Source organism: Ammospiza caudacuta, chromosome 3 (genome assembly GCF_027887145.1).
Source record: "Ammospiza caudacuta isolate bAmmCau1 chromosome 3, bAmmCau1.pri, whole genome shotgun sequence".
Lineage (NCBI taxonomy): Eukaryota > Metazoa > Chordata > Aves > Passeriformes > Passerellidae > Ammospiza > Ammospiza caudacuta.
In genome coordinates this window covers 81,191,643-81,216,669 of record NC_080595.1, presented here as the reverse complement: position 1 = coordinate 81,216,669, position 25,027 = coordinate 81,191,643, and the positions used below count along the sequence as shown (strand labels likewise).

The window sequence follows — 25,027 nt, the reverse complement described above, 5'->3', positions numbered from 1 at the left end:
AAAGAGTAAAACTCATTTGATGGACAGGTAACTGTGTCATTACACACTGTACGTATCCTTCTGTGCCTTAGAATGTAGATTTAATTCAGAACTCAAAATTTATAATCTCTTCATTCCAAACTTGAATGGATATGGAATCCCTTTTTCAGATGTAAATCCCAATTCTGATAAAAATCAGGAATTTCCAACCAGAGGCTTAGGATGAATTAGACTTTTCATCCCTTTCTCCTTTCACTCCTTTCTCCTGTTGGCCTTGGAGGCTCTGGATAGCCTTTCCAGAGTTGCTAGGGACTGTGGCTCCAGCTGATGCTGGGTAACTAAGAAAGTTAAACAGAAAACATTTATTTACAGAACAAAGGTTGATGCAAGAGCCTAGGTCTTTGTCATAGTCAGAAGGAGTATGCAGGGGGAGAGGAAGGGAGAAATTGTGTAAAAAGCCATCTACTAAGAAAAGAATGTTTGATTTGGATCACAGGATGTGATACTGGAGAATGTATTGCATAACTTTATGGCTTGTCCTTATTTGCAATGATTCAGTATCCGGCACTGCTCATCTCATTTCTAAAAATGGTATTGAAAAGTTACAAACTATTCAGAGGTGATGGGAATAAGTGAGGAAAGGCAGGAAAAGCACCTTTTCATTTTTACAGCAAATAGCAAACACTGAGTCTGCAGGTCGTCCTAGGGGTTGCTGCAGATGACTGCATCTGTGCCCTTCCTCACTACCCAAGTGACATTCACCAGGTTAAATCTCTGCTGCCAGAAGCTCATCTGCTCCATGCCAAATTTAAAATCATGACAACCCTTTTCTGTGGTATTTATCTTATAAACTCTAAAACAGGGCACTTACAGCTCCTAGTGTCAAGACACGAGGCAGGTGCAATGCTATAGAGAGGCATTTCCAAAGCCTCCCCTGTCAAGACTGGAGTCTGACTGCAGCATCCCTAGCCCCTTTGGAGCCCTATTCAGAGCTTGTTTCTCTGCCTCAAAGCAGGCACCTCTGGGACTGACTCCTCCATTGGTTACTTCATTATTGTCATACTCACTTCTTTCTACCCCTTGAAAACAGGTATCACCCAAATTTGTAGGTGTTCACCCCAAAACAACCCTTCTCCCATTTTCTGATCCTCCCCTGTGCTGATGGGGGGAAAGAACACACAAGACACAGACAGTCCCTTGGCATTGCCCTGCAAAGGCTGCAGCTCCAGGACAGAGCTGTGCTCTCCTCACAGACCTATTTTCTTCTTACTGTTAGCTTGTATATTTATTTTTTCCCCTTTTTGGGGGGCAGGAGGGGACTGGGGGAAGAGGTTTGAGCATTTGGTTTGGTTTGGGCTTTTTTTGGTCGCTGTTTCAGAGAAAATCACCAACATCCAGACAAAAACTAGGGAGACTATCAGGCTCATTAGGAGTTCAGGGAACTGCTCAGCAAATTTCAATATATAGCTAAACTCCTGTTATTCAAACAAAAGGGAACGGATTTTAAAAAAAGACAAAAAAGGTAAAAAAACAAACCAAAACAACAACAAAAAACCCAAACAAAAATAACAAAAGAAACCCCCAAAACAAAACAAAAACCACCAAACCGACAGCCCGCAGTGGTGCTGGGCGGAGACAGACCGACCCCATTCATGGCTTTCTCTGTGAAAAGGTTTACGTTTTCCCCCGGTCTTCCCTTCCCCCGCACTCCCTCCTCCCCTCCGTTTTAATTTTGGGACGGATTAAGACAAGTCTGGAGTCGGTGGAACTCCTCCCACCCGGCAGCACCAGGGTACAAGCGCCAGTGCTCCCCTAAGTATGCGGGGCCCCGCGCTGCCCGGAAAATAGCGATTGCTTCATTGAGAAAAAGCTCGGCCAGCACATGAGATACCGCATCAGCCCCCGCGCCCGGCAGCGCAGCGGACTCTGCTTTTAGGGCAGCATAAGCCACTACCATAATTATTGTTATTATTTTATTTGATATTAAAATTAGTACCACCATCTCGACCCCAGCCGCAAGGGCAACCCCTGGAAAGGCTGGACCTGCCGGAGCTCTGTCAGCGGGGGAGCCGCGGTCAGCATCCCACCGCTGTACAGCGCTGCTCACACTGGTGGACACACCGGGATACACCGGGATACACCGGGATACACGGGCACAGCCCCGGGCCCCCGAGCCGGCCGGCGGGCCGCCCCCGAGCGCTCGCAGGGCTGCGGAAGGACGTCTCACCTTGTTTACCCCGAGCGCGGCGGCGCGGGGGGGCTGCGGGGCGGGCCGGGGCGGGGCGGCCGGGGCGGGGCGCGGCGGGGCCGGGCCGGGCCGGGCCGGGGCGGGCGGCGGCGGCGGGGCAGTCGGGCTGCGCGCTGGGCACCGTGCGGGCGTGCGGCGGCCGGCAGCGAGCACGGAGGCAGCCAGCGTCCCCGCCACGTAAGTAGTTACTGATACGCTGGGGGGAGACGGTGCCTCGGTGGAGGGGAGCGGCGCGGCTACCTTCTGCTCCCTGTGTTCTATCCCCAAGAGGAAAAAAAAAAAAAACCCATCAAACAAAATTTGCTCTCTGCATTTATTTTTTTTTTTTTTTTGAGCGATTCTATTTAATTGTCCCTTATGGCCTTTCGCTTATCGCCCTCCCAGCCCCTGCAGTAAGAACTCGGGCCTTTCTCGCCGCGCCGGTTTTTCTTTTCTTTGTGCGTGAACTCCATTGAAGGCGGTGAAGGCAGCGAGCCCCTGCTCACAATTCCGCTGTGCAGGGGGAGCGTGGGAGCGCTCTCTCTTCTCCGGTTGCACTTTTTGTTCTGTCGCGACAACGACAGCCCGTTCCTTTCCGCCAGCGCGGAGCGGTGCGCGCTGCCCCGCGCCCCGCCGCGCTCCCGCGGTGCCGGTGCGGCTCCCCCGGGCCGCCCGCCGCGGTCCCGCTCCTTTGTCGGCCCAAGTTAAATGCTCCCTCGCTGTTTCGCGGGGCATTCTCGGAGCGCCCCGGGCGCTAGCGGCGAGGCTCCCGCGCCATCTACAGCCGAGCCGCGGCAGCGCGGCGCTGCCGGGCCGTAGGGGAGCGGAAGGACGGTCCCGCTGCGCACACCGCGTTGCCGACCTTTTGTTGCCGCCCGCGCTGCGCGCCCCGCGGGAGCGGCGGCCGCCCAGCCCCGGCCGCGCCGCCGCCCGCCCCTCGGCTCCGCGGCCCCGGGCGCCGCTGCCCCGCCGCTGCCCGCTGCTCCGCGCCGCTGCGCGCCCGGCCGGCGGCGGGAACAAAGGGCCGCGGGCTGAGCGCTCTCTCCCTGTGCCCAGGACGCGGCGCTGAGGCTGGTCGCCCGCCGCCGCCGCGCTCCCGCTCCCGCCCCCCCCGCCACACAAAGGCAGCCGCAGCTGGACGGGCGAGAGACCGCGCTCCACGCCAGGGCTCCGGTGCAGCGTCTCGGCTGGTCTTCTCCATACTCATGAACATACAAAGGTCAACCCCTATCACGATAGCACGATATGGGAGACCGCGGAATAAAACCCAGGATTTTGAAGAGCTCTCGTCCATACGGTCCATCGAGCCAAGCCAGAGTTTTAGCCCGAATCTAGGCTCGCCGAGCCCGCCGGAGACCCCGAACTTGTCGCATTGCGTTTCTTGCATCGGGAAATACTTATTGTTGGAGCCTCTCGAGGGAGACCACGTTTTCCGAGCCGTACATCTGCACAGCGGCGAGGAGCTGGTTTGCAAGGTAATGCCTCTCCTTGTTCTCCCCCTCCCCCGGTTCTCCCCCGTCGCGCCCGGGTTTCCCGTGTCTCGCAGGAGGGCGAGCATGGCCGTGTACCTCGTTTATTGAATAGTGGAGAAACAAAAGGCAGGGAGACGGGATTATAGGCGAATCCTGTAACTTTTCCCTCTCTCCAGACAATGGCCACGTTATAGCGGTGGCCCGGAGCCAGGTCTGCCTTCTATTGGCAGGGGGATATTTTTCTGGAAAGAGCCGTTCTTGAAGTAGGTTTTAACGTGAGTTCAGACTAGGAGAAAGCCTCATCTTCCACATACTCACTTTTCAAAATGGAGTAGGGAATCCCCAGCTAATTTTAAGGTGTTGGGACCTGCTGACTTCCTCGATTTTTACTGCCCCCAATTCTGTGCTTTGGCTACGGAAGAGGATGGAGAAGCGGGGGGCCCGTGGGCAGATTGCCATCGGCTTTATCTTAAAAGTGATTTAAAAAAAAGAAGAACCACATCTAATTAATCAGCCTGAGCTCCCTCACGGTGGAGGTTGTTTGCAAACAGCATCCTCCCCCACTGCCCAACTGAGCAAGAATAAAACCTGCACACCTACGGTTTTTAGAAGTGCAGACAGAATAGCTATCCCACTCTTTGTAGCCTGCCGGCTTTTCTCTGTCTCCTCCCAATTTGCTCCTACTATTAAAAGGTGAGCTGTGGGAAAAAGAAATCCGCATGCGTGCACATCTGTGGAGGGGTGTTTTTCTCCTTTTGAGCTGAGGGAATATTATCCTTTGTTCCTAAATTGTGATTCTTATTGTCTGTAACGAGACAGACTTATGTCCAGCAAACTGAAACAGTACCCAGTAGTAGTTTTTATAACTACATAGCAAATTGCAACCTTGCAGCACATGCTGCAGTGTTTGTATTATTCCCAAAACACGGAATTAATGCCATTTGGCAAATTTCTAGATGGAAAAGTAGATGTATTATAGCTTACTAGTATTCCAGGGATTAATAATAGTATTGCTCACTGTTTCATACTTTCTCATACTTGATTCATAAAAAGTTATGGACTAGACTGTAGCAGAGAAGTGAAAATAATTGCTCCTCCTTGCTATTTGTGAAGATTGGAGTTCAGAGGGCAATTTAAATATGCTTACTGATTGAGTTATAAAACCTGATGAAACCTTCATGTGATTATTTAGGGGAAAAAAGGCCCATGGCTTTGCTAAGAACTAATATTGCTTGCTGAACTGGATGCTTTGTTACCAAACTGAAATAGGACATGAGAATTTCGAGAATGAAAGCCCAGCTCGACGCAGTAGTACAGTGCTGCACTCTAGGACATTGGCATCTTATCATGAAATGAACAGGTCTCACAAAGCTGCTGCTCTGCATGAAATTCTAGGTGAACTTGCATGGCAAGTAGTGAAGCAGGGGCTCTGCGCTTCTTTGTTTCTTGTTTGCTTTGCAGGATTAGGGCACTGTTGATAACAGTATGAGCAGTAGAACTGCAGCTCACAAAGACTGGGCCGTTATTTTTTTTCCCTTCTATTTAAGCTGTATGTTTTTGAGCTGATCCTGACATTTGAATAGTATCAGTTTTTCCATATGTGCGAGGCACTACTAGCTGTGCTCCAAAAATACGATCTTAGCCTGGCTTGCTAGTTTCTGAGGGTGCAGTTGTCAGTCCTGAACTCGGCTTAATTTAATGTGTGCTTTAAAATGCCTGCAGTGTCATGACAACTATTTGTCAAGTAGCCTTCCGGCAAAGAGAGGTGCTCTCTGGTATCTTACTGAAGATGCTCTCAGAGATTGCTTGCAGAAACGCTGGCTCTAGCAGACACATACTGATGATTCTCAAGATTCATTTGGCTGCACCCACCGGCTGTACCGATGCCGTTATTTGCTTCAAGGCTCTGTGGCATCCAAACAATGGTAACTTCTCACTTCTAATTCCTAGCGAGACCTAAATCAAACTGCAGCTTATTGGACATTTGCTGAATTGAGGCCAGGGATCTTAAAAGCTGGCATACAAAGAAGCCCTTTATAGAAGGTATTTGACACTGTAGCAGTATGATAGTGCTTCCTATCTACCCCCCCCTCCCCCCCGTTCAAACACAGTACTGGTACATAACCAGAGCTACTTATTTAACATAGTCTGAGAACCACAAAATGTAACTAATTTACATTATGATAATGTGGTTTAGGAGAGAATTCTGGAATGATGTCTTTTCGCATGAGAGTTTGAGCCACATGAATATTCCTGCTTAAATTTTATTTTATAGCAGCTGCTTTGTAGAAGAGCCATTCACTTATAACGTAGTAGTTACGAGTTTTGAGATCCAAATGTCAATGAATTCTCCTCTGGAATGAATTGCACACCAGGGATTTTAGCAACACCCTCTCCGCGCCCTGGTTCTGCTTCCCTGGTGCACCATGTCACCAGAATGCCTCGGTGCTAATCCTCCCCCCGTAAAATGCGCTGGCTCTGTTTGGCAGTCTGCCTTTAAGGTTGTTTTTCCCTATGCCGGGGTAAGGCAGCGCAGGTATGAGGTGACAGGAAAGGGAGGTCTGTGAGGAGGGGGTGTCCCAGTTTCTTGGGGCTTGAGCCCTCCTCTGTGGAAGGAGTTTATTAGGATTGTGCTCTGAAGCATTAAAGGATGCAGGTTTTGGAGCCTCAGGTAAATTTTGATTGAACTGTATCTTTCTCACTCAATTTTTAAAGGCTTTTAAAGCTTTAGAGAGAACAGGAAGATATTTGCTTCTCAGAGAGGGTACAAATACCCACTATCAGAACACAAATACTATAATACAGAAAGGTAAAAAATAATTGCAGTTTAAAACAGTGGTTAGAGAACTAGACCAGTTCTTAATTTTTATATTTCGTTCGAAGGACACATGAATACCTTTAGTTCCTTTTACTAAAGTAACAAAACACTCACGAGTAAGTTACATATTAATTGAATTTTTATGCTGGTGGAAATGCTAATACTTGCTTTGCAGTCCTCTGCAGCAAGTATAATTAAAAATAAAAATCACTCCTATCAAGTACTTTGCTCAGTCTCTTTTAGTACACTGACTTCTGTTATTCTCAATGAAGTCTTTCATTTTCTTGTAATGTGGTCTTTTCTCAATTGACTCAAATACTGATTCATTCGTCATCACTAGATTATAGTAACTTTTTATATTTGGGTTTCCCAGCAGCTTTTTTAGTTCTTACAGCTCATTCATAAGATCAGTGATAACATACTTAGTAGTAAAGGGACACTTCGCTTTTAATGGAGCACTTGATTGAAATGCAGAGAGTTCAGGGTGGTTTTGTCTTTGCCTTTTGAAGGGTGTTTGTCTGTGCTCCAACAGGCAGAGCTATTTCCCGGGTTGTCCTTCTGATCTTATAAACAGCCATTGTGGAACTGAGACTTGGAAAATGAAAGTGACTTTGCTGTTTTTCAGACATGAAAGAAAGGCAGGAAGTAAATAGGAATAGCAATAGATGATACTTTAAGCCTGAAAATCCTTAAGGCTTTAATGGGTTAATAAAATCAAAAGAGCCAGGCATGTGTATCAGGGGGGATTTAATGTGACAGCTTCTCTCAATACAAAGCTACTGGCTGTATTTTTTATGAGTTTATTTGGATGGAAAATTGAAAAGAAACATGCTTCCTTCTGAGTACTGCCCTTATACATCTCTGGTCTTTACAGCTTAATTTAGGTTGCATTCTGGATTTGATCAGGTGTTAGCTAATGTAACTGTGCTTGCTACCATTTTTGAAGACTAGCCTTTCCTGTCAAGGTTACGTGTCTTCTGTGTGGGGTTGTGCAGTCTGCTTTGTCTTGTCCTCAGTGCTGCGAGTTTGTGACATCCTGTTTACATTGGTGCAGCTTTCAGCAGTGACATAAATTGTACTTAGGGATGGTTCTGTTAGCAGAATCAGATTTACCATGACTTCACTGTCCTTCTTGTCACTAACCCTGGCTTTACTGTCATTGTTCCTGCAGGTGTTTGATATTGGCTGCTACCAGGAGTTATTAGCACCATGTTTTTGTCTGCCTGCGCATAAAAATATCAACCAAATTACTGAAATAATTCTTGGGGAGACAAAAGCATATGTGTTCTTTGAAAGGAGCTATGGGGACATGCATTCGTTTGTTCGTACCTGCAAGAAGCTTAAAGAAGAGGAGGCAGCCAAACTCTTCTATCAAATAGCTTCTGCTGTTGCACACTGCCATGATGGTGGACTGGTACTGCGGGATCTCAAGCTGCGGAAATTTATTTTTAAGGATGAAGAAAGGTAAGTCTCCCTCATTATACCTGAGGTCAGGTAGCTGGAGGTGCAGGATATTGTAGCCTTTGTTTGTAGTACACTTTATTTTCCTCTGCAACCTGATTGTGGGATGGATGTGCCATTTTACCTTCTGGCTTAGATTTTGGAGTAAAGTATAGAGAGCTCTTTGCATCCTGCACCTCCACCTAGAGGAGTTTCCTCATTCCTATTGGGAGACATCCATCTGAAAAGGTGTAAGAGCTGCACTATTATAAAGGCTGCTGGTGTTAAAAGAGGATGTTAAAGAGGACTGGGGACTGAAATGGCTCGTTCCAGTGAGGAGGTGTGAAGAGGAAGAGCAGTCAAGTGTTCTGTAGGACTGTTCTGAGGACATCTTGTTTTCCATGCTCAGAGGATCTGGAGGCTGCTTGTAAGAGTATTATGTAGTCACTAATCATAGTAAGACTGAAACTGCCTTGCACTGGGGGTGCTTGTTTGTAGTACCAGCTGTTGTAGTACTTGGGGAACTACTGTTTTGGTTTTTTTTTTTAATAAAGAAAAAACCTCCTCCCTAGACACCCTCCTGTGTAAATGATTTGGGGAAGGAGTATGGGAAGACAGGGGAAGAAATAGCCCTGGATGCTCTGGGTATATTGTTGAAGTGCTCTTTCTCATGTGGAGCAGTAGCTGTACTGTTGTGGAAATTTCCTATCTCTTTCCTTGTGTTTACCAGTTTTCTTTGTCTTGAGTGATGAATTTATTTGCAACTTCCACATAAGGTATCAGAGCAATTAATACTGTCAGAATCATGTCAGGCTTTCATAGAGTGATTAAATTGGAAGATAACCATTAAAAAAACCCCAAACATCTAAATGGGAACAGAACCTGCCTTTGTGCTTCTTCTGGTTTTGGTAGACAATGGGGAGATGTTTTACCTTTTTAATTGAATGATAAAAATTGTCTGAAAACTTGTTCAAACTGCTGCAGAGTGAAATGGATGTTCTGGAGAGCTTTGTTAAAAATAACCAGTGCATATGGGGGAATTACAAGCAACAGCCAAATTCTCTAAGTTCTCCACAGGCTCAGGAAGTTGGTGATCTAAAAATTAGAAAAAACTAATACACAATTCATTCAGGAAAGAAAAGTTCCTGGTCTTAAAATAAAAATGACATAATAAAGATGACAATCTATCCCATTTAAATATTCTCTACTTTCATTTTATTGCAAGCTGAGTTTTGCAATATAGGCTTCTCCTTTTAATCTATTTACAGACTAAAAAATAATATATATTTTCACTTCTTAATTCAGTTCAGATGATTGTCTACGGAGCATTTTCCTACTGCAGCCCCAATGTCTGATTCCTCATCTTTTTCAAATAAAAAAACCATGAAATTAAATGAGCTTAATGTCCATTCATAGAGAAATGCAGAGCAGGTAGATATAAACTGCACTTCCACAACTTTTACTCCCAGCTTAATAACTAAGCATCATTCTAGAGCCTCTGATGAAGATAAGGAAACTTGTTCAAAGTAGTTGAGCGGTTGTTCTCTGTTGTAGCTGATAACATCCTAATGTTTAAGTGGATTTTTTTTCCTGGGGATGTATGTAAACATGTGTGGTTTTGCATGAAGAACAGAACTTGGAGGAGCTCTTCCAAGGGAAGGCAGCATGAGCTCAGAGCAGTGCAGTGGGAGCAGACACAGGCCTGTGCTGGATGCTCTTGAACTCCTACCCTGCTGCTTACTAGGAACACAGTCAGCATAGGAGGCACAGGGCCAAATCCTTCAGCCACCCAAGAAAAGTGGTGTGTACTGTAATAGCAGTGCTGGCTTTTATGAATGTTTTTAGCTTAGCTGTTGTTTGCAAAATGACACTGTTGCTCAGTTTTGAGCATTGTCTTCTAATTATACAATAATTCACTTTAAAGGTCAAATAGGACTTGCTGGTTATTTTTAAGATAATCATAATGCGGTTTTCTTCTGGATGTAATGTTGGCTTGTAAGTAGGAAGGTATTGTAATCCTTTCTCTGCTAAATAAACAGAGGTGAAATAATGTGAGATAGAAATAGAACCAAACAGCAGTGACTGCCTTTTTTCACATCCTCTGATCATCATACTGTAATCAGTCATCACTTTCAGTCTCCTGCTATATTTAGAAATGAAAAATCTTCCTGGTCCTCCTGAGTTCACAGAGGTGTTGGTGTGTTGCTTGCATCCCTCTGAGCTCCCATGTGTCTGAGGCTGCTGCTGAGGATTCCTGTGTGCTGAGCAGTCCTCGAGGAGCTGCCTGGCAGATGGGTGCTGCACCATCCCTTGCTCTCTGATGCTCATAATGAACCAGAGAGGGAGAGAAGAGATAAAAATGATGTTTTGAGAAATGTGTGTGAACTCTGCTGCTGTGTGTCACCTGCTCTTCAGTGAAGCTCTTTCTTAGCAGTTCTTTTCCTATTTCTTCAAGGCTGTTTTTCTGCAGTTCATTTTAAGTACCTACCACTTTGGAACTTCCTCTTCCTGAAGACTTTCATGGCTTTAATTTTGGTAGAAGAAAAGATGTGAAATCCAGCAGGCAGGCAACACATGAATGGAAAACTTGGTGCTTTTATTTTATTTATTTTTTTTTTTAAGTAAGATGCTTGTCTGCTGTTGGCTTAGAGCTGCTGGACTGGAGGAGCCAGAGGGAATGTGAATGTTATATAGAAGTAGTTCCATTTGTCTAGAAAAGAAAATCAATTTTAAAGCATTTCTTAGTACATCATCTTTCATTGATCCTAATGAGATCCTGGTAGTTCAATAGAAAAACAGAGCTCCTGAAGTTTTGCAGGTGGTGCATACATGTTAAAAGTCTTCTACCCCATCCCCATTATCTAAATTACAGCTGGCATTTGCAAAGATTTGGGCTCCTGATCTAGCAGCACCAAGAGTGCTCTTAGCTTCCACTTGATGTCCCCACTAAAAATGTGTGTTATTTGGATGTTGCAAATCACAGTGCCTTGGGATGTTTCTAATGAACTGGGAGGTAAGAAGGTGGAATAAAGTATTGTTGTAGGCTGGTAGCACTGAGCATTCTGTGGGGCTCCTAATTGTACTAGAGGTGTTCTCCTTAATGTGGTAAATCCATGAGAGACTCGGATCATGTCTTACACTATTGCATGTGTGTAAGTACATTAGCACTTAAAATGAAACTCAGAATTCCACTGTGGAAACAAACAGAAAAAAATTGTCTGTGTTTCAAGGTAATTTATAGTTTCTTTAAATCCTGAACTGTAGGAAATTTGAAGATAGGGTGAATTGCATTCTATAAAAATGATATGTGCTGTTGCTACATGGGCTTTTTGTTTTTTATAAAAAGTAGTGCAATTGTGTTTTTTAGGGGGAGGTGTCTGTAGATCCCTTGGTAAACTATAAGTGAAATAGCCAGTCTTGTAGTATTGAAATTTCAGAGTTAAACTCCATAAACCTGCAGCTGATGTTGATGAAGCAGAAGTTCTAAGACATTACAGCATGGCTGGAAATGTTTTGTAAGACTGGGTTAGCAAGCAGCAGCACATCTATTAAATGATTGTAGTGGCTTCCAGAATACTGAATATATGGAAAACAACACTGACTTGCCATGCTGAGTCTCAACAGACTTTCTAAAGTGCCTCTAAGGTACTTCAAAAACTGTGTCCTTACACTTCAGAATGAAACTTGAATCCAAAACAGTGAATGACCTATGATAAAACCTGTGTTCTTGTATGTTTTTTCCTTCCATCTGTGTTATTAAAATTTTTGTCCTGGGTATGAAGCCAGGTTGGTATTAATGTTGTGAGGCTCTTGCTTTTGAGTATTTTATCTGTGTTTGTGTCATGGTATTTACCATTTTCTATGCACAGCCTGTTCTCATAGTAGGCCCTTGGGCAGAACTGTGCCCTTCTCCTAGCTGGTGTCCCATAATGATGTTGCAGAACAGGCAGGTTTTTTTGGGTTGTGCTAAAAATAGTGCCATGCACAGTATATAGCTAATAAAGCAGTTCATCAGTCTGATACATAGCAGATGCTTTGAGAAAGAGCCATCTGAAAGATCTCAGAATTAAATGAAGCATTTCTGTGTTGGTTGTTTCAATGGTTTGCTTAATACAAGAACATTTCTGCTGTCAGGGAATTGTTAATTTCTTTAGTGTGTTTTTAAGCCTTTAATTATATTAAAATATTAGCTGTCGTAATATTTGAAGCTTAAAGACCTTGTACATTCATCATACTTGTTGAAGGAAAAATTAAAATAATTTTGGTATTTAGATATTGTAATTTTCCTCTATTCTTTGAGTAAATATGAGGCAGGTGGGATTCAATAAAAATAAACAAGATTTGACACTTTTTGCTCTATGCCAGGGGAATGCAGCCAGTACAATACACTAATTTAGAAAGCCTGTGCTAGCATAACATATTTACTTGGCGCTCTTAGAATAATTTTTCCTCTTTAATTTCTCAGCTTGGAATGGATGATGCTTTAACATGACCTAGTTATGTTGTTTCCAATCCTCATGATACAAACCTGATCCCACAAAAAATACAAATGTATATACCAACCTTTTTGCATGTAGACCTGTTATTTTCTTATAGCTAGTAGCAAGCTTTTCTCCCCAGCATTTGTTAGAGTATAATGTGATCAGCAGCTTTTTCATCAATGTGTTAGAATTTGCTGTTACCCTTACAATTCGGTAGAGAACATGTAAGTTAATGCTTTCTCTAAGTCCTAGAGAGTCCTAAAGTGGAAGAAAATCAAACAAAATGGGAGTGCTGTTTAAATACCTGAAGATTTAGAAATAAAAACAGTCTTCATCTGTTTTGTTATTTAAGCACTTTGCTGTTATTTAAGCGCTTTGCATTACCCTGAACGGGGCCACAGGACCAAAGAGCACAAGTTCTTCAATAGTAGAGACTCACAGGTCAGATTTCACACCAGAAATTATTATTCTTAGAATATGGAGGAAGGCGAATTTCTTAATGGACAGCAAATCTGCTGTGAGGCTTAGGGTAGCAGATGAAGTGGTTGCACAACTGTTTTCCACAGAAGGGTTTGTGTCCCCATTGCCTTTATGTGGTTTGGTTACTAAGTCTCTGTTCTCACCCTGTTCCTGGAGCAACACTGATGTGTTTGGTGCCCTTCCCAGCAGGAGGGAAGAGGGAGGCTGTCTGCAGGTGGTGAACATCACAGCCACCCTGTGAAGTGCATAAATCTCCCCCTGAGGGCATAGATAGTCATACAGGTTAATTGCTGTGCCAAAGGTTATAAATTAATGCAAAAGCTGAGAAGGAAGATTTGGCTGCTGTCTGGCCCTGGGATGATGATGGGAACTCAGATGGAGCTTGAGTCAGCTCAAGGCCTTTCAGTGAGACCAGGGGTGGCAAGGGGCTTTGCTGTTGTAACTAGCACTGGAGTTTGCAGCAGGTTTTACCCCTGCAGTGTCATTTAAGCACTTTGCACTATGTAGATCATAGTAGGGCCTTGTCTTCTTCACTCTCCCTGTTCAGGCAGGATGCTGTGGTGTGTGTTGGCTGTCATGTCAGTCATGGGTGGTGCCTCTCCTGAGATGCCCATTGTGGGATTGATCTCTCTGACAAAAGGTGCTCTGTAGCCCCTGGAGTAGATGTGTCTCAGGGCATCTCAAATTCAGTTAAATAGCTGGTCCTTTTAAAGACTTGAAAACCTCCATCCTTAGACTTGCTGCAAAATGGTCCATTTTGAATTACGAGTGGAGACTGAGGGTACCTGGATGTGTGTGCTAGGGGTGAGTGAGAAGGAGGGGCAGGAGCCCAACTAGTCACAGCTGCAGTGCATTGTCAGAGGGAAATTCTTCTGCTGCCTTCTCTTAGTTGTTCTTATTATCACACTTGGAGATTACTTCAGGCTTGGGAGGGAGAGAAAAAGTGGAGATTGTAAAGAGGAGCACACGTGAGGCATATTTAGTCTTGAGCACCTGCCTTTTTGGTCAATGTGTATTGCTTGGAGACAGGATTGCAGACATCTAAGCAAAAGGTTTTCAGTAAGGTTGTGAAATAATGGCATGGCCTTAGAGATGTTGAACACCCATTGTAGGCTCAGAAAGTGCAGGGCTCTTTTCACAACATGAAGTTGTGTTAAAAAAAAAATTGTGGTCTTCTTTCCCTGTGGAGCTTCATCATGCATTGTATCAAAAGACCTAGAAAAGATGGGAAACACAGCATATGGTTGACAGCACAGCCTTTTAAAACTCTGATCTTCAGTGTGATCTAACAAGATGAAAGTGAGGTGATGAAGTAGCTGCCCTGGCTCAGATTCTTACAGAAGAATGGATTGCTCAGGGTATTATTGTAACAGAGCTCCTCTGTGGAAGGGTCTGCAGGATTTCACAGCCTGCACCCCAACACAAGCATCACTACCTACCAACTCTCTGGGGAGTATCTTTTGTCTTAGGCAATAAGGGCATGGAAGAAACAAAGTATATGGCATACAGGACAGGCTGTTCCCAGCAATCCTGTTTGAGTGTTGTAAAACTGAGGTCTTTGGGGCACCAGTCCTTCCTGGAGGTGAGCCAGAGCATTTGTAAATGGAATTCTGTAGGGAAAAAACCCAGATCAGCTTAAAACAAGTTAAAAAGCTCTAAGTTGTTGGGTACTGCATGTCAGGGGGGTGCAGGCAGGGCTGACTGTGCTGTTAGCATCCCTGCAGAGGAAGGGTGGGGGAGATGTAATTTTTAGAGGCTTCCTCATTGTGCGGAAGTACCAGTGAAGGAATCTTCCCTTAGGAACAAGGTTCATCCTGTAAACCTGTGCTGCCTGAAAGTCCCAGTTGTCTTTTGAAACATATCCTTGAGCCTGTTTCATTATGCAAGAGACTGTCTAACAGCCTTTGTGCAGAGTTTGGTTTTTTTTCTTCTCTGAAATTGTGTAGGACGTTGTGTGGTGAACGCCCATGCTCTGTGCTGTTACAAGTTGGAAAGGGATCTATTGGTGAAAGGAGCAGGATTTAAATGGATGGCATAACATTTCCCCCTGCTCCTGTGTGCCCCTCTGCCCCCAAGGAGATTGGGTAGTTGTGAGTTCAGAGCCAGTCTTTTCACCAGAGCTGCAAATCATCTGCCGGGGCTTCCATTACCGCCTTCTCTGTCTCACTGGCTCCCTGATGAAGAATGCCTACTTCTGCATTATTTAGGAGAGATTCCCTTGGTTAAAAAAAAATAAAAATCGATTAGCAAAAGATAACTGCTTCCCATGTTGAGCTTCCCTTTTTATTTTTTTGCCTCCTTGTGACTCTAATTGCATGCATGCTCTTCTCATCATTATGATGAGGTGTGGGCAACTGACCTCGATTAAATGACCTGTAAATTATTGGCCACCTAGGAGCAGTCCCTGGTCCACTGGGCAGTCAATGGCTTGAATGCCTCTACCTAGGGAAAGGCTCTCCTGGTCTCAGAATAATATTGAAATATGAGATAACATTTCTTGGGTGGTTTCAGCTTTTTACCCTTGGAGGAATATTGTGAAGCACCTTTAGAAATTGCCATTTTATATTTACCTGCAATTGTATGAAAAAAATAGTCATTCATATGGCAATGATGTTTGTTTCCTGATCTCCAGTGTCTGCTGCATTGAATCTGTAAATCTGGACCTTTTAATTTTACCCAGCCTGAGTAACAATTGGATGGTGTATCTGGCGTGTCCGGAGCAGGATGGCTCCTTCAGTCTCTTCCAAAAGCAGCTGATTTGGCTGTCATATGGGGAATGTTGCTGTGCAAAAATTGTGGGCCCAGTCTGCAGTTAGTGTTTCCAAAATGGGAAGGTTGGCTCAGCTGTTGCTCAGATATTACTTCTCATACAGATGGCTTTGGGGACAGACTAGAGGCAAGTGCTTTCATTGATTCAGGTGCAGGCTCCTTTACTACTGACTGCTTATTCACTGCAATGAAGATATTTTCTTCTGAAACACTCAGATTATCAGTTGTTGTCTCTGCCTTAAATGTTAAAGATTTTTTTTTCTCCTGCCTTATGAGTTTAGAGCCCTCTGAATAATTCAACTGATTTTGGTATGGAAATTGTTTGCTTTTGGAGAGCAAGTGTGAATGTTGGATTCTTACGCCCTGGTTTCAGTGTCAAAAGGCAGGATAGCAATTTGCTGGTAGTCCCAAAGCTCTGCAGGGAAGAGTAATGTGAATCTGTTGGAAAAAATGTGTGGGATGTGCAGCAAAGGCAGAGGGGAGTGCTCCAAAGGTTGCATTGGAGAACCTTCTGGAAGACAATTGATTATGTTTTGTTACATTACTGAAGAGCAAAGTCTGAATGCAGTCAAGTAATGAATGGCATATTGATAAGAAACTCAGAGTGGTATTGTTTTTCATGGGTTTCCCTGATGGTTTCTATGGGGACAAAGACGCATTTCCCGTCCGAGTGCTGCTGCTGCCCTCTGATTGCACTTCTGTGGTTTCATTCACCAGTAATGGGAAAGCATTCATAGGCAGAATAGCTTCCCCTTTTTAAATAGCCATGATTCAGGGTTGTATTTTTTTTTTTAATGCATTAAACTAATGCAGTGTTTTATCAATGATCTGATAGATGCATAATGCTCTTTTTCCAAGTGCTTATTCGAGATCTGCATTAAAACTTGAAATTATGTATTGTAATTACGTAAGCCTTGGCAAAACTCTTTGTTGCCCTGCAGTAAAGTGATTCTCATCCGGCTGGGGCAGTAGCTTACATTTGAACTTTAGGGATTAATTTTGTTGCAACTGTTTGTCAAGCTCAAATGCTGGTGCTTTTGGAGAACTTTTTTCTCTTCTGGGGATCCTTTGTGAGAATCCTTTTTCTCTTGTGGGCATTGATGTGAGTTAATTATTTAGAGAATGAGAGGTTTTTAGAGAACTATTTTTATTTGTCCTTTTTCCTCTCTGTGATGGGAGGCACTTCAAAGTTGATTGTGATTTCACACCTTCATGTTTGTTTTTTTTTCTGTCCTTTGCCTTAACAAATGTCAAATTTTGGGTTGTCCAGTTAATCTGCAGTTGGATGCACTCCCCACCCTTTTCTGTGGAGGTTCTGTATTCTCAGAATCGACTTGTAGTTTTCAGGGTCTGTTTGTTGTTGTTGGCTTTTATTCCTGTTCATGGCTATTTGATTTCAGTGCTTTCTGAGAGAGGCATGTGGGGGAGAGAGATTGCTTCTCATTCAGCATTCTGCATTTCTCTGTATTTAGACTTTGACTCCCCTTTTTCTCATTCCCTTCCATACTCCCTGCCTGATTTCCCCTCCCAAAAACAACCCAAAAACTAAATCCTAAACATCACTGGATTGCAGAAAGCAGAGGTCTTTAAGCCAATGCTTGAAATGCAGTGTAAAGGAAGTCCAGCAGAACTGGAAGCTGTTTCTCATAGAGATGGGGTACTGTGCACTGGGAAATAGCAGCTTCTGAGCCAGGCTACTGCTTTTTGATTGCCTGAAAAGATGTGGAATGACTGTCAAAAGGGGACTGAGAGTTGCTGTGTACACACACCTGTGCAGTACCCAGTGGTAGCACTGCACAGACCGTGTTCCATCTGTGAGCTGAGGTGGGTGAGGTCTGTCAGTCACTGAAAATGGGCTGCAGTGGGTCTGCCCAGCCCCAGTCCTGCCTGGTGGTGAGGGGTGCTGGCAGAACCACCCTGTGAGCTCTTTCTGTTGCCAGCTATGTCAAGTCAGACGGCCCTTCCCATCCCTGTGCTCTCCTTGCTGTGCGGATGGACCGTCTGTGTTGTCATCTAGTGCAAAGACACCAGACTTCACAAATGAAACTGGGAACACCTGGGCTGTGCCTGGGTGTACCTGGGAGAGGAGAAAGCCATGCTGAGGCCATGCAGCTGGCAGTGTGTGCTCAGGGGATGCAGGCCCTGCAGTCTGCCAGGGAAATGCATGCCCGGTGCTGCAGGAGCACTGCCTGCTTGCAGAGGAGCCATTTCACCACTTGCACCTTGCACCCAAGGGAGTCTCTGGCTCAGGGTTTGGGGCTGACCAGGAGGAAGAGGACTGAAGGTTGTGTTTTTGTTTAATTTGGGACCTTTGTTTCCTCAAAGCCTGTCGGCTCAGCAGGATGAAAAACCAGGCTTGAGTGTTTTCATTTGCCCACAGCTTACAGAGGAGCAGGCAGATAAGGGCCAGCTGTTGTTCCATTTGTTTGCTTAAACAAAACCTGCTGTTTTGTGTGGAGGCTGCAGCACCTTGCAAGGAAAGCAAGATGGGGATATGGCTTTTGTGTGCTGCTTCTCTTTTATTATCAAGAAATTATTTCTTCTCTTGGAAAAAAATAGGAGTTTTTGACACACCTTGCAGTCTGTTCTCTGTGGTTTTGTACTGTGTCCGTTGTAGGAAATGAGAGATTAGGGAATGCCAATAATTTTATGTAATATAAAAGCTTCTTATTGAACTGTTTTTCTAAAGTCTTTGGCAACTCCCAGAAATGTAAAATAGGATAGGAAAGTAAACAACATTTCCCTGTGTTGTTGACACTGGGATGGCAGGCGAGTGTGTGTGGGGGTGAATTCCCTCCTGGAAGTTGTTTATAAATAGCCTGCTCTGCCCCACTCCCTGTGTGTGTGTTCTGCTTCTGTTAGTTAGCAGGAGTGAGTCGATGCTTTCCTGTCTGGCAGTTCAGTGACTTAATGCATGTTTGAGTATCTGGCCCCACTGTTTTATTGCTACACATGCTTTTCTGTGGAAAAACTGAGGTGGGCAATGCAAATGGAACCACAACTCATGTCCCTGCCTTCCCTTTCATTTCCTCTTCTCTGTTCTCTGCCCTCTTTGGCATGTTCTTTCCCTCCGGGTATTTCTCCTTGCTTCTCTTCCTACGCTGTGCAGGTGCAGGAATGTGTCAAAGCTGAGCGCTATGAAAGGACTCTCCTCAAGTCACTCTCCTGTTGTGGACCCTCTGCTTTGTGTACAGAGGGAAATTTCTGTGGTCTTGGTAATTGTAGTTAAGCTTTTCCTTGCAGCCCACTTCCTGTGTGGTGCATTGCTGCTGTAAAGTATTGTTTGAGTGCTAATGAGGGGGTTGTCCAAGGCCAGAAGTACTGTTAGGATGGCAGTGGTAATTAATGAGGAAGCAGGTGTATTGAGCAATGCCCATCAGCATTGAACTGGAGGAGCAAACACTGGCCTGTTTCAGGAGAGAAGGAGCTGCCCTGACACACTGTGCTTGGGAGCCAGGTATTTGGAATTCTGTATTTATGACTTCCTCATTTGAGGCATGTTGCCAGAGGGGCTTTCACCTCTGCTAGTAAACGTATTTAGCTGTTGAAAAGGTCCAAGTGTCATGAAAGTTTATGGCACAGTTGCCTCTGGAGTACTCAATGGAGTAAAATGCTCTTCTGTTGGTTCAAAAAAGATAGGGCTGAGCTGCCCTGGAACTAAGTCTAAGCCAAAGCTGGCCCAGATGTCTTTCGCAGCTCAAGCTCAATCGGTGTTGTCTTCAGTAAACATTTAAGAAACAAGGCTCTCCTTGTCTATTTTAATGCCTGTTAAATTACGTGGTTTAGTCAAGAGACGCAGGTTCTGCCTTCTGGGATGAAATCCAGTCCCTGCCTGTGAGTGTCTGTGGTATGAGAGCAGGGCCGTGACACAGGGCTAGGAGTGATGGCAACAGACCTGTGGGGTTCAGGGATGAGGGCACTAAAACTCAAAGTTGAGTTATGACCCCAAATTGTTGAAAGGAAAATCTGCAGTACTGCTAGGTCACTCTGCCATCCCAAGGCACTGGACAAGCCCTGTTGCATTGTAGTGACTGTTCTCTAAACCACCCTTTGCTGACAACTAGTCTGAAGGGTACTTGGTAATCCTTTGGATGCATCCAACAGGGACAGATTTTTAAATATAGATAAAAAGCCTAGCAGTGAGAATTGAAGGAAAGGTTATGTTCAGCTAGTGCTATGACAAGCAGCTCTGCATCTTTTTTTTCTGCTCCTGTGTGATATCCATAAGGGAAGAAAATTCTCTTGCAGAGATAATTACTGCAGCACAATGACAAGTTCACAGTGCTTTGCAGGCAGCAGGAGTTTGCAGTCTAGATAAGGCTTTCCTGTCATCTCTGCAAGTCCTTTGCCAGCTTCTCTGTTCATTCCAGTGCAAGGAGCTCCTCTGGCTCAGCTGGGTAGATAAGCTTGCTGTTAATCTTGGACTTCAGTTCACCTGATCTCCCTTTGCCAAAAATTCTATTTGGGAAGACTGGAATTTGTTTGAAGTGCTGTTTCTTAATTTCTCTTAAAATTGCTGGGGTAAAGGAAAATGTTGGCTGGTCAGAGGGATGGATCATTTAGGGTCAGAGTGACCATTTTATTGCTGTTAAACCTTGTGGAATTACAAGTGTACAGAGTGGCTTTGCCAGCATGAAGGTGTCAAAATAACCTTGTGTAGTTAGGACTGGGTTTGTATTTGAGTGTGAATCCTACATGGGTAGGTTAGAGTGCATCCAGCTCAGAAAAGACCTTGAGGTTTATGATTTCAGAAATCATGTCTATGTGAAATCAACTAAAAGCATGAATATGGCAGTTCCTATTCTCTTTTTAAGAAAACTTATTAATGAGTTATTAATTAAATTTATTAATGAGTTTACTGGATGTGACTGTATTTGAAAGCCTCTAGCTGTATGTGTGGCAGTATTCCCTATATGTGTCTAATACCTCTAACCAGTATGGAAGAGACAATATCAATTTATCTGTAGCAACTGCTGTGAGTGGGATTTTAAACTGATGCGCTTCTGCAATTGTCAAATTTTGGATAGTATGACTATTATAACCATACAATTGCAACAGTCAGAATTTGTGTTTGATGTTTGCTTACCTTGATAGTATTGTGTTTTGTTTTTTTCCCCCCCACAGGACTAGAGTGAAATTGGAAAGCCTAGAAGATGCTTATATTTTAAGAGGAAATGATGACTCTCTTTCTGATAAGCATGGATGCCCAGCCTATGTGAGTCCAGAGATCTTGAACACAAATGGCAGCTACTCTGGCAAAGCAGCGGACGTGTGGAGTCTAGGTGTCATGCTTTATACCATGCTGGTTGGACGCTATCCTTTCCATGACATTGAGCCTAGTTCCCTCTTCAGCAAGATCCGCCGTGGGCAGTTTAACATTCCAGAAACTCTATCCCCTAAGGCAAAATGCCTCATACGTAGCATACTGCGTCGGGAGCCATCAGAAAGGCTGACTTCACAGGAAATTCTGGACCATCCATGGTTTTCTACAGATTTTAATGTATCGAATTCAGGATATGGTGCTAAGGAAGTATCAGATCAGCTGGTGCCTGATGTCAACATGGAAGAAGACTTGGACCCATTCTTTAACTGAGCACAAAGACTGGTGTTCAGAAGGTACACAACCTGGAGATGGACACATGAAGGAGCCCTTCCTGACCGCGTTCAATCACATCCTGCATCAGCCTAGCTTGGTAGCAAAAGACACTCAGAGGTCCTCGGATTGAGAAGGAACCTCCACAAGGAGCTAATATAACAAATGTAGCATGGGGACAGATTGGGGGGGCGGGGGGAGCTTGCTATCAGGTTAGATTGATTTGGAGGAGAAAAGGCAGCATGGAGCAATTGTAGCTTCACCTTTTTGGAGCCAAGGAGACTGCACATGCCAATTCTGGTGCAGCTGTATCACACCTGTTTCTGTTCTATTAAAAACAGTGGTAACTCACAACAAATAGAAACTTTTTTGCCTCAGCTCGCATCTTGGCATCGCACTGTTAGATACTCAACTTCAGCCATTATTCAGGGAAAATACAATTGGCTAACTTTTTTAATCAGATGTCTAATAATTAATGGGATTAATACAAGAAAAAAATTAGGTGCACAAAGATGGACATGAAAAGTGGGTGCTAAAAAAAAGCAAAATTTCAGTTCATGTCTCTTGATAGCTATTTTCAAGTCATTTCTTCTAAATAAACTACTTAATATTCTTGTCAGGAAATTACATTTTAATGCGTTGTTCCCTTAAGGGGAAGTAACTGTCATTTAACAGGCTGTTCTGTTTTGTGTCAAATGGTTTGTTGCAGGAAGCTATTATAACTCGAACTTTCAACTGCATTACTGCTATAATAGGAGAAAAAAAAAAGAATAAAACTGTATAATTTTTTTTAAAAGATATGAGATACTGGCTTCCACATCTGCCATGCTGCACGTATATGACTAGCAAGGGCAGAAAGCCCTTAACGGTGTCTTCATCTGAGAACCAATCTCTTCTTTACTGACTAGCCCACGTGTAAATAGAGGGCTCTTTATTATTGAGGAAGAGTATTGTGGGTTTTTTCTTTGAATTCCTTTAAACTTGGGAAAAGAATTGTTTGATTTTCATTTTTGTTTATGTCCAGACTAAGAAATAAGAGGGTATTAATAAGCTGAGCATTTATATTACAGATATTCCTCTTGAAACATACACAGTAATATGCACCTTTTGTATTGTCAAGACTTATTCTATTTATTGAAGAAAATGTCACAGTAGTGATGTATTAAGCCAGTACTTCAATTACGGGTTGACTTGGGATGACATGTTACATGCTGTAGTTAACACACTTCTTTTCTGTTCAGGTATTTCTGTCCCTAAATAACTTTTTATTTAGCTTCTTTTTTTTTTTTTTTTCTAGATAGCTTTATTTGATTTAGACTGGCAAATGTTTTTATTACTGCTTTTATATTGCTGTATGATATTGAAATCTCTTGGCATAAATATTTGTGTTTCCAGTACCTCAGTTGTTCTGATATTACTGCCTGTATACGTTTTGTGAAGTGGTCATGTTTTTTGGGTAGGTACATGTGGACTCTGTAGTATGTAAATGTTACTTGAATTTGTGCTTAATTATAGTATGTGGCATGTGCGTACAGCTACTTGGCATTTGACGTATGGATGCTATTTGCCTGCCTTGCAGGAAAGTTATGGTCCCACTCTCAAGAGGATGTTTCACAGTTCTTTATCAAGAGACAAAGCTAGCTGCAGCTGACCTGCCTTGGTTCTATTTTGGTAACTAAGAATATAAAGGAGTAATGTTTTTACACTCTGAAGATGGTGCTGTGTCAAGAAGGACTTTTTTTTTATTTTATAAGTACCTTATAGGAGGAAAGATTGGTGATGTGCATGGTGGGGTTTTACTGCCTCTGGTGCTTTGTCATGTATTTGGTTTAATGTTTTTGTCCTAATCTCTTCAATAAATAAAATTGTGCATATTTAACTAAAGTTCAGTGGTGAACAGTGTTCTTACTGAGTATCTGAGGTGCTGCAAAAGTTTGCTCTGTTAGGATCATTCAGCTGATAATTTTTGTGATGCTGACAGGCTCTTGCCTAGTCCAGTGAGCTGAGAAAACTTAGCATTTATATTTATTTACAAGGTAACACTGTAAACCTTTTCATCAAAAATTTTACCATTTGCTATAAACAAAACTGGCTTTTATTTTCTCTTCTTTTGGCTTGTCCCTGCATCTTACCAAACCCATTTATCTTGTTCAAGAAGGATATTGAAATGTGGTGAGAGCTTTGGTGCTGGGAGACCCTTCGATGAAGAGAGATACCAAAATGGAGTGAGCTGGTATTTGCACTTTCCAAAATCCTGGGGCAATGTGCATCTTGCATTTGCAACTTGATTCCAGAAAGAATGGTTCTGAATTAGCATCTCCTAATCTAATGTCTTCTCTTTAAGGTCAGCTTCTGTTTGTCATTCACCTTAATAATTAACAGATGCAGGCAGTGACATACATAAGAGCATGTAGGGTAATAAGATGCTTTGAGAATGTGAGGCAGAATAGATGAATCCTGGTCTCTTAAGAAAAGACAGTTTAGACTGGGCTTTGGTTTAACAGCCACACTGCAGGCTGTTTTCAGCACCTCTGTAGTTTCAAAAAGCTGTAGGTGGTTGACAGTCACCCCTAAAGAAAACCCCCCAGCCTCAAAACTGCACATTGCAAAATAAAGATTATTGCACTAAAAGTGCTAGCACAGGGTTTATTGTCAGCCTAGCTAACTTGGAACTACATAAATTTTTCCTAGGTAATTCTTGGCATGTGTTTCAGTTGGTAGATTGAGAACTAGAACTTGATTATAGCACTCACAGAAATGTTATTAACATGTAGAAACACTTGAAGATCAGTTTTTAAATGATCTGTATGCCTGCAGCAAAGTTTAATTTCTTGAAATTCTTTCAAATCAAACTCCCACAATAAATGTGCTTTATAGAAAAAAAACAGATTGTAATCAGTCATAGAGAGAAGGGGAGCACTGAGGATTTCCCTCTCCCCCACTAAAACTTATGTGAACAGCTTCTGTTCTGTTTGGGTGGAAGTAGTTAGACCTTATTTTCCAGCAACCTGCACGCTTGCTTTTTCACTGCCAGTAATTATACGAAAAATGCAGCTGACTAATGATTGCTCGTTTGCAGTGAATTTTTTATTTGAGGATTAAGCTGCAGAGGAATCCTTTGGCAGCTGAAGTCAGTTTTATAAAATGCTGAAGGGGTGTCTTTTTTTTGGAGCTTCCTTGTTCTTAAAGCTAAACCCAAGAGGGGAATTTGTGATTCTGATTTCTGGCTCTTTTTGTTATTTCTGCTTCACGGGCACTGCTAGTTAAGTACACAGGTATAGTGCTGCTTGCTGCAGAAATACTTGAGACAGCTTTCTTAAGAAGTGCTGTTCCACCCTCAGTTTGGGTAGCAACTGCAGTGGGATTTGGGATTTTGCTGAGCAGATTGTCACACAGTTTTAGCTGCCTCTCAGTCCTGGGGAAAAGGATGATCATCTCACAAATGTGAAGGGTGAAAAGCCATGTCTACAAACAAAACCATTTCACAGAATATGACCCCATGGCAGACTTTGGAATCCCTCCAGCCCTTCCTTGTCTACCCTTCCCAAATGTAAAAAAAGAAAAAAGTTGTACTTCTCTTTTACTACAATACATGTATTCTGTCAGTGCAGCACTCTGTGCGATCCCAAGCTACAGGCTTTTCTTCAGGACTGCACAAACAAGAGACAATTATTCCTTTGGCACCATGATGTCATATAACCTGATCCCTTAGTCTTGCTGAGGTGTGCATGTGTTATGGAGATAAACAAGTCAATTAAAAATGCATTC

The 25,027-nt window shown here is 43.4% G+C and overlaps 1 protein-coding gene across 1 annotated transcript; it reads left to right on the top strand.

The window, feature by feature from the left end:
* The first annotated feature begins 2,363 nt into the window (after nucleotides 1-2,363).
* Nucleotides 2,364-23,124, top strand: TRIB2 (tribbles pseudokinase 2). Its single transcript, XM_058801576.1, has 4 exons — nucleotides 2,364-2,404; nucleotides 3,263-3,681; nucleotides 7,668-7,960; nucleotides 20,791-23,124. Exons 2-4 carry the CDS (start codon nucleotides 3,412-3,414, stop codon nucleotides 21,257-21,259), a joined length of 1,032 nt encoding a protein of 343 aa, XP_058657559.1. The 5' UTR covers nucleotides 2,364-2,404; nucleotides 3,263-3,411; the 3' UTR covers nucleotides 21,260-23,124.
* The last annotated feature ends 1,903 nt before the right edge of the window (nucleotides 23,125-25,027 follow it).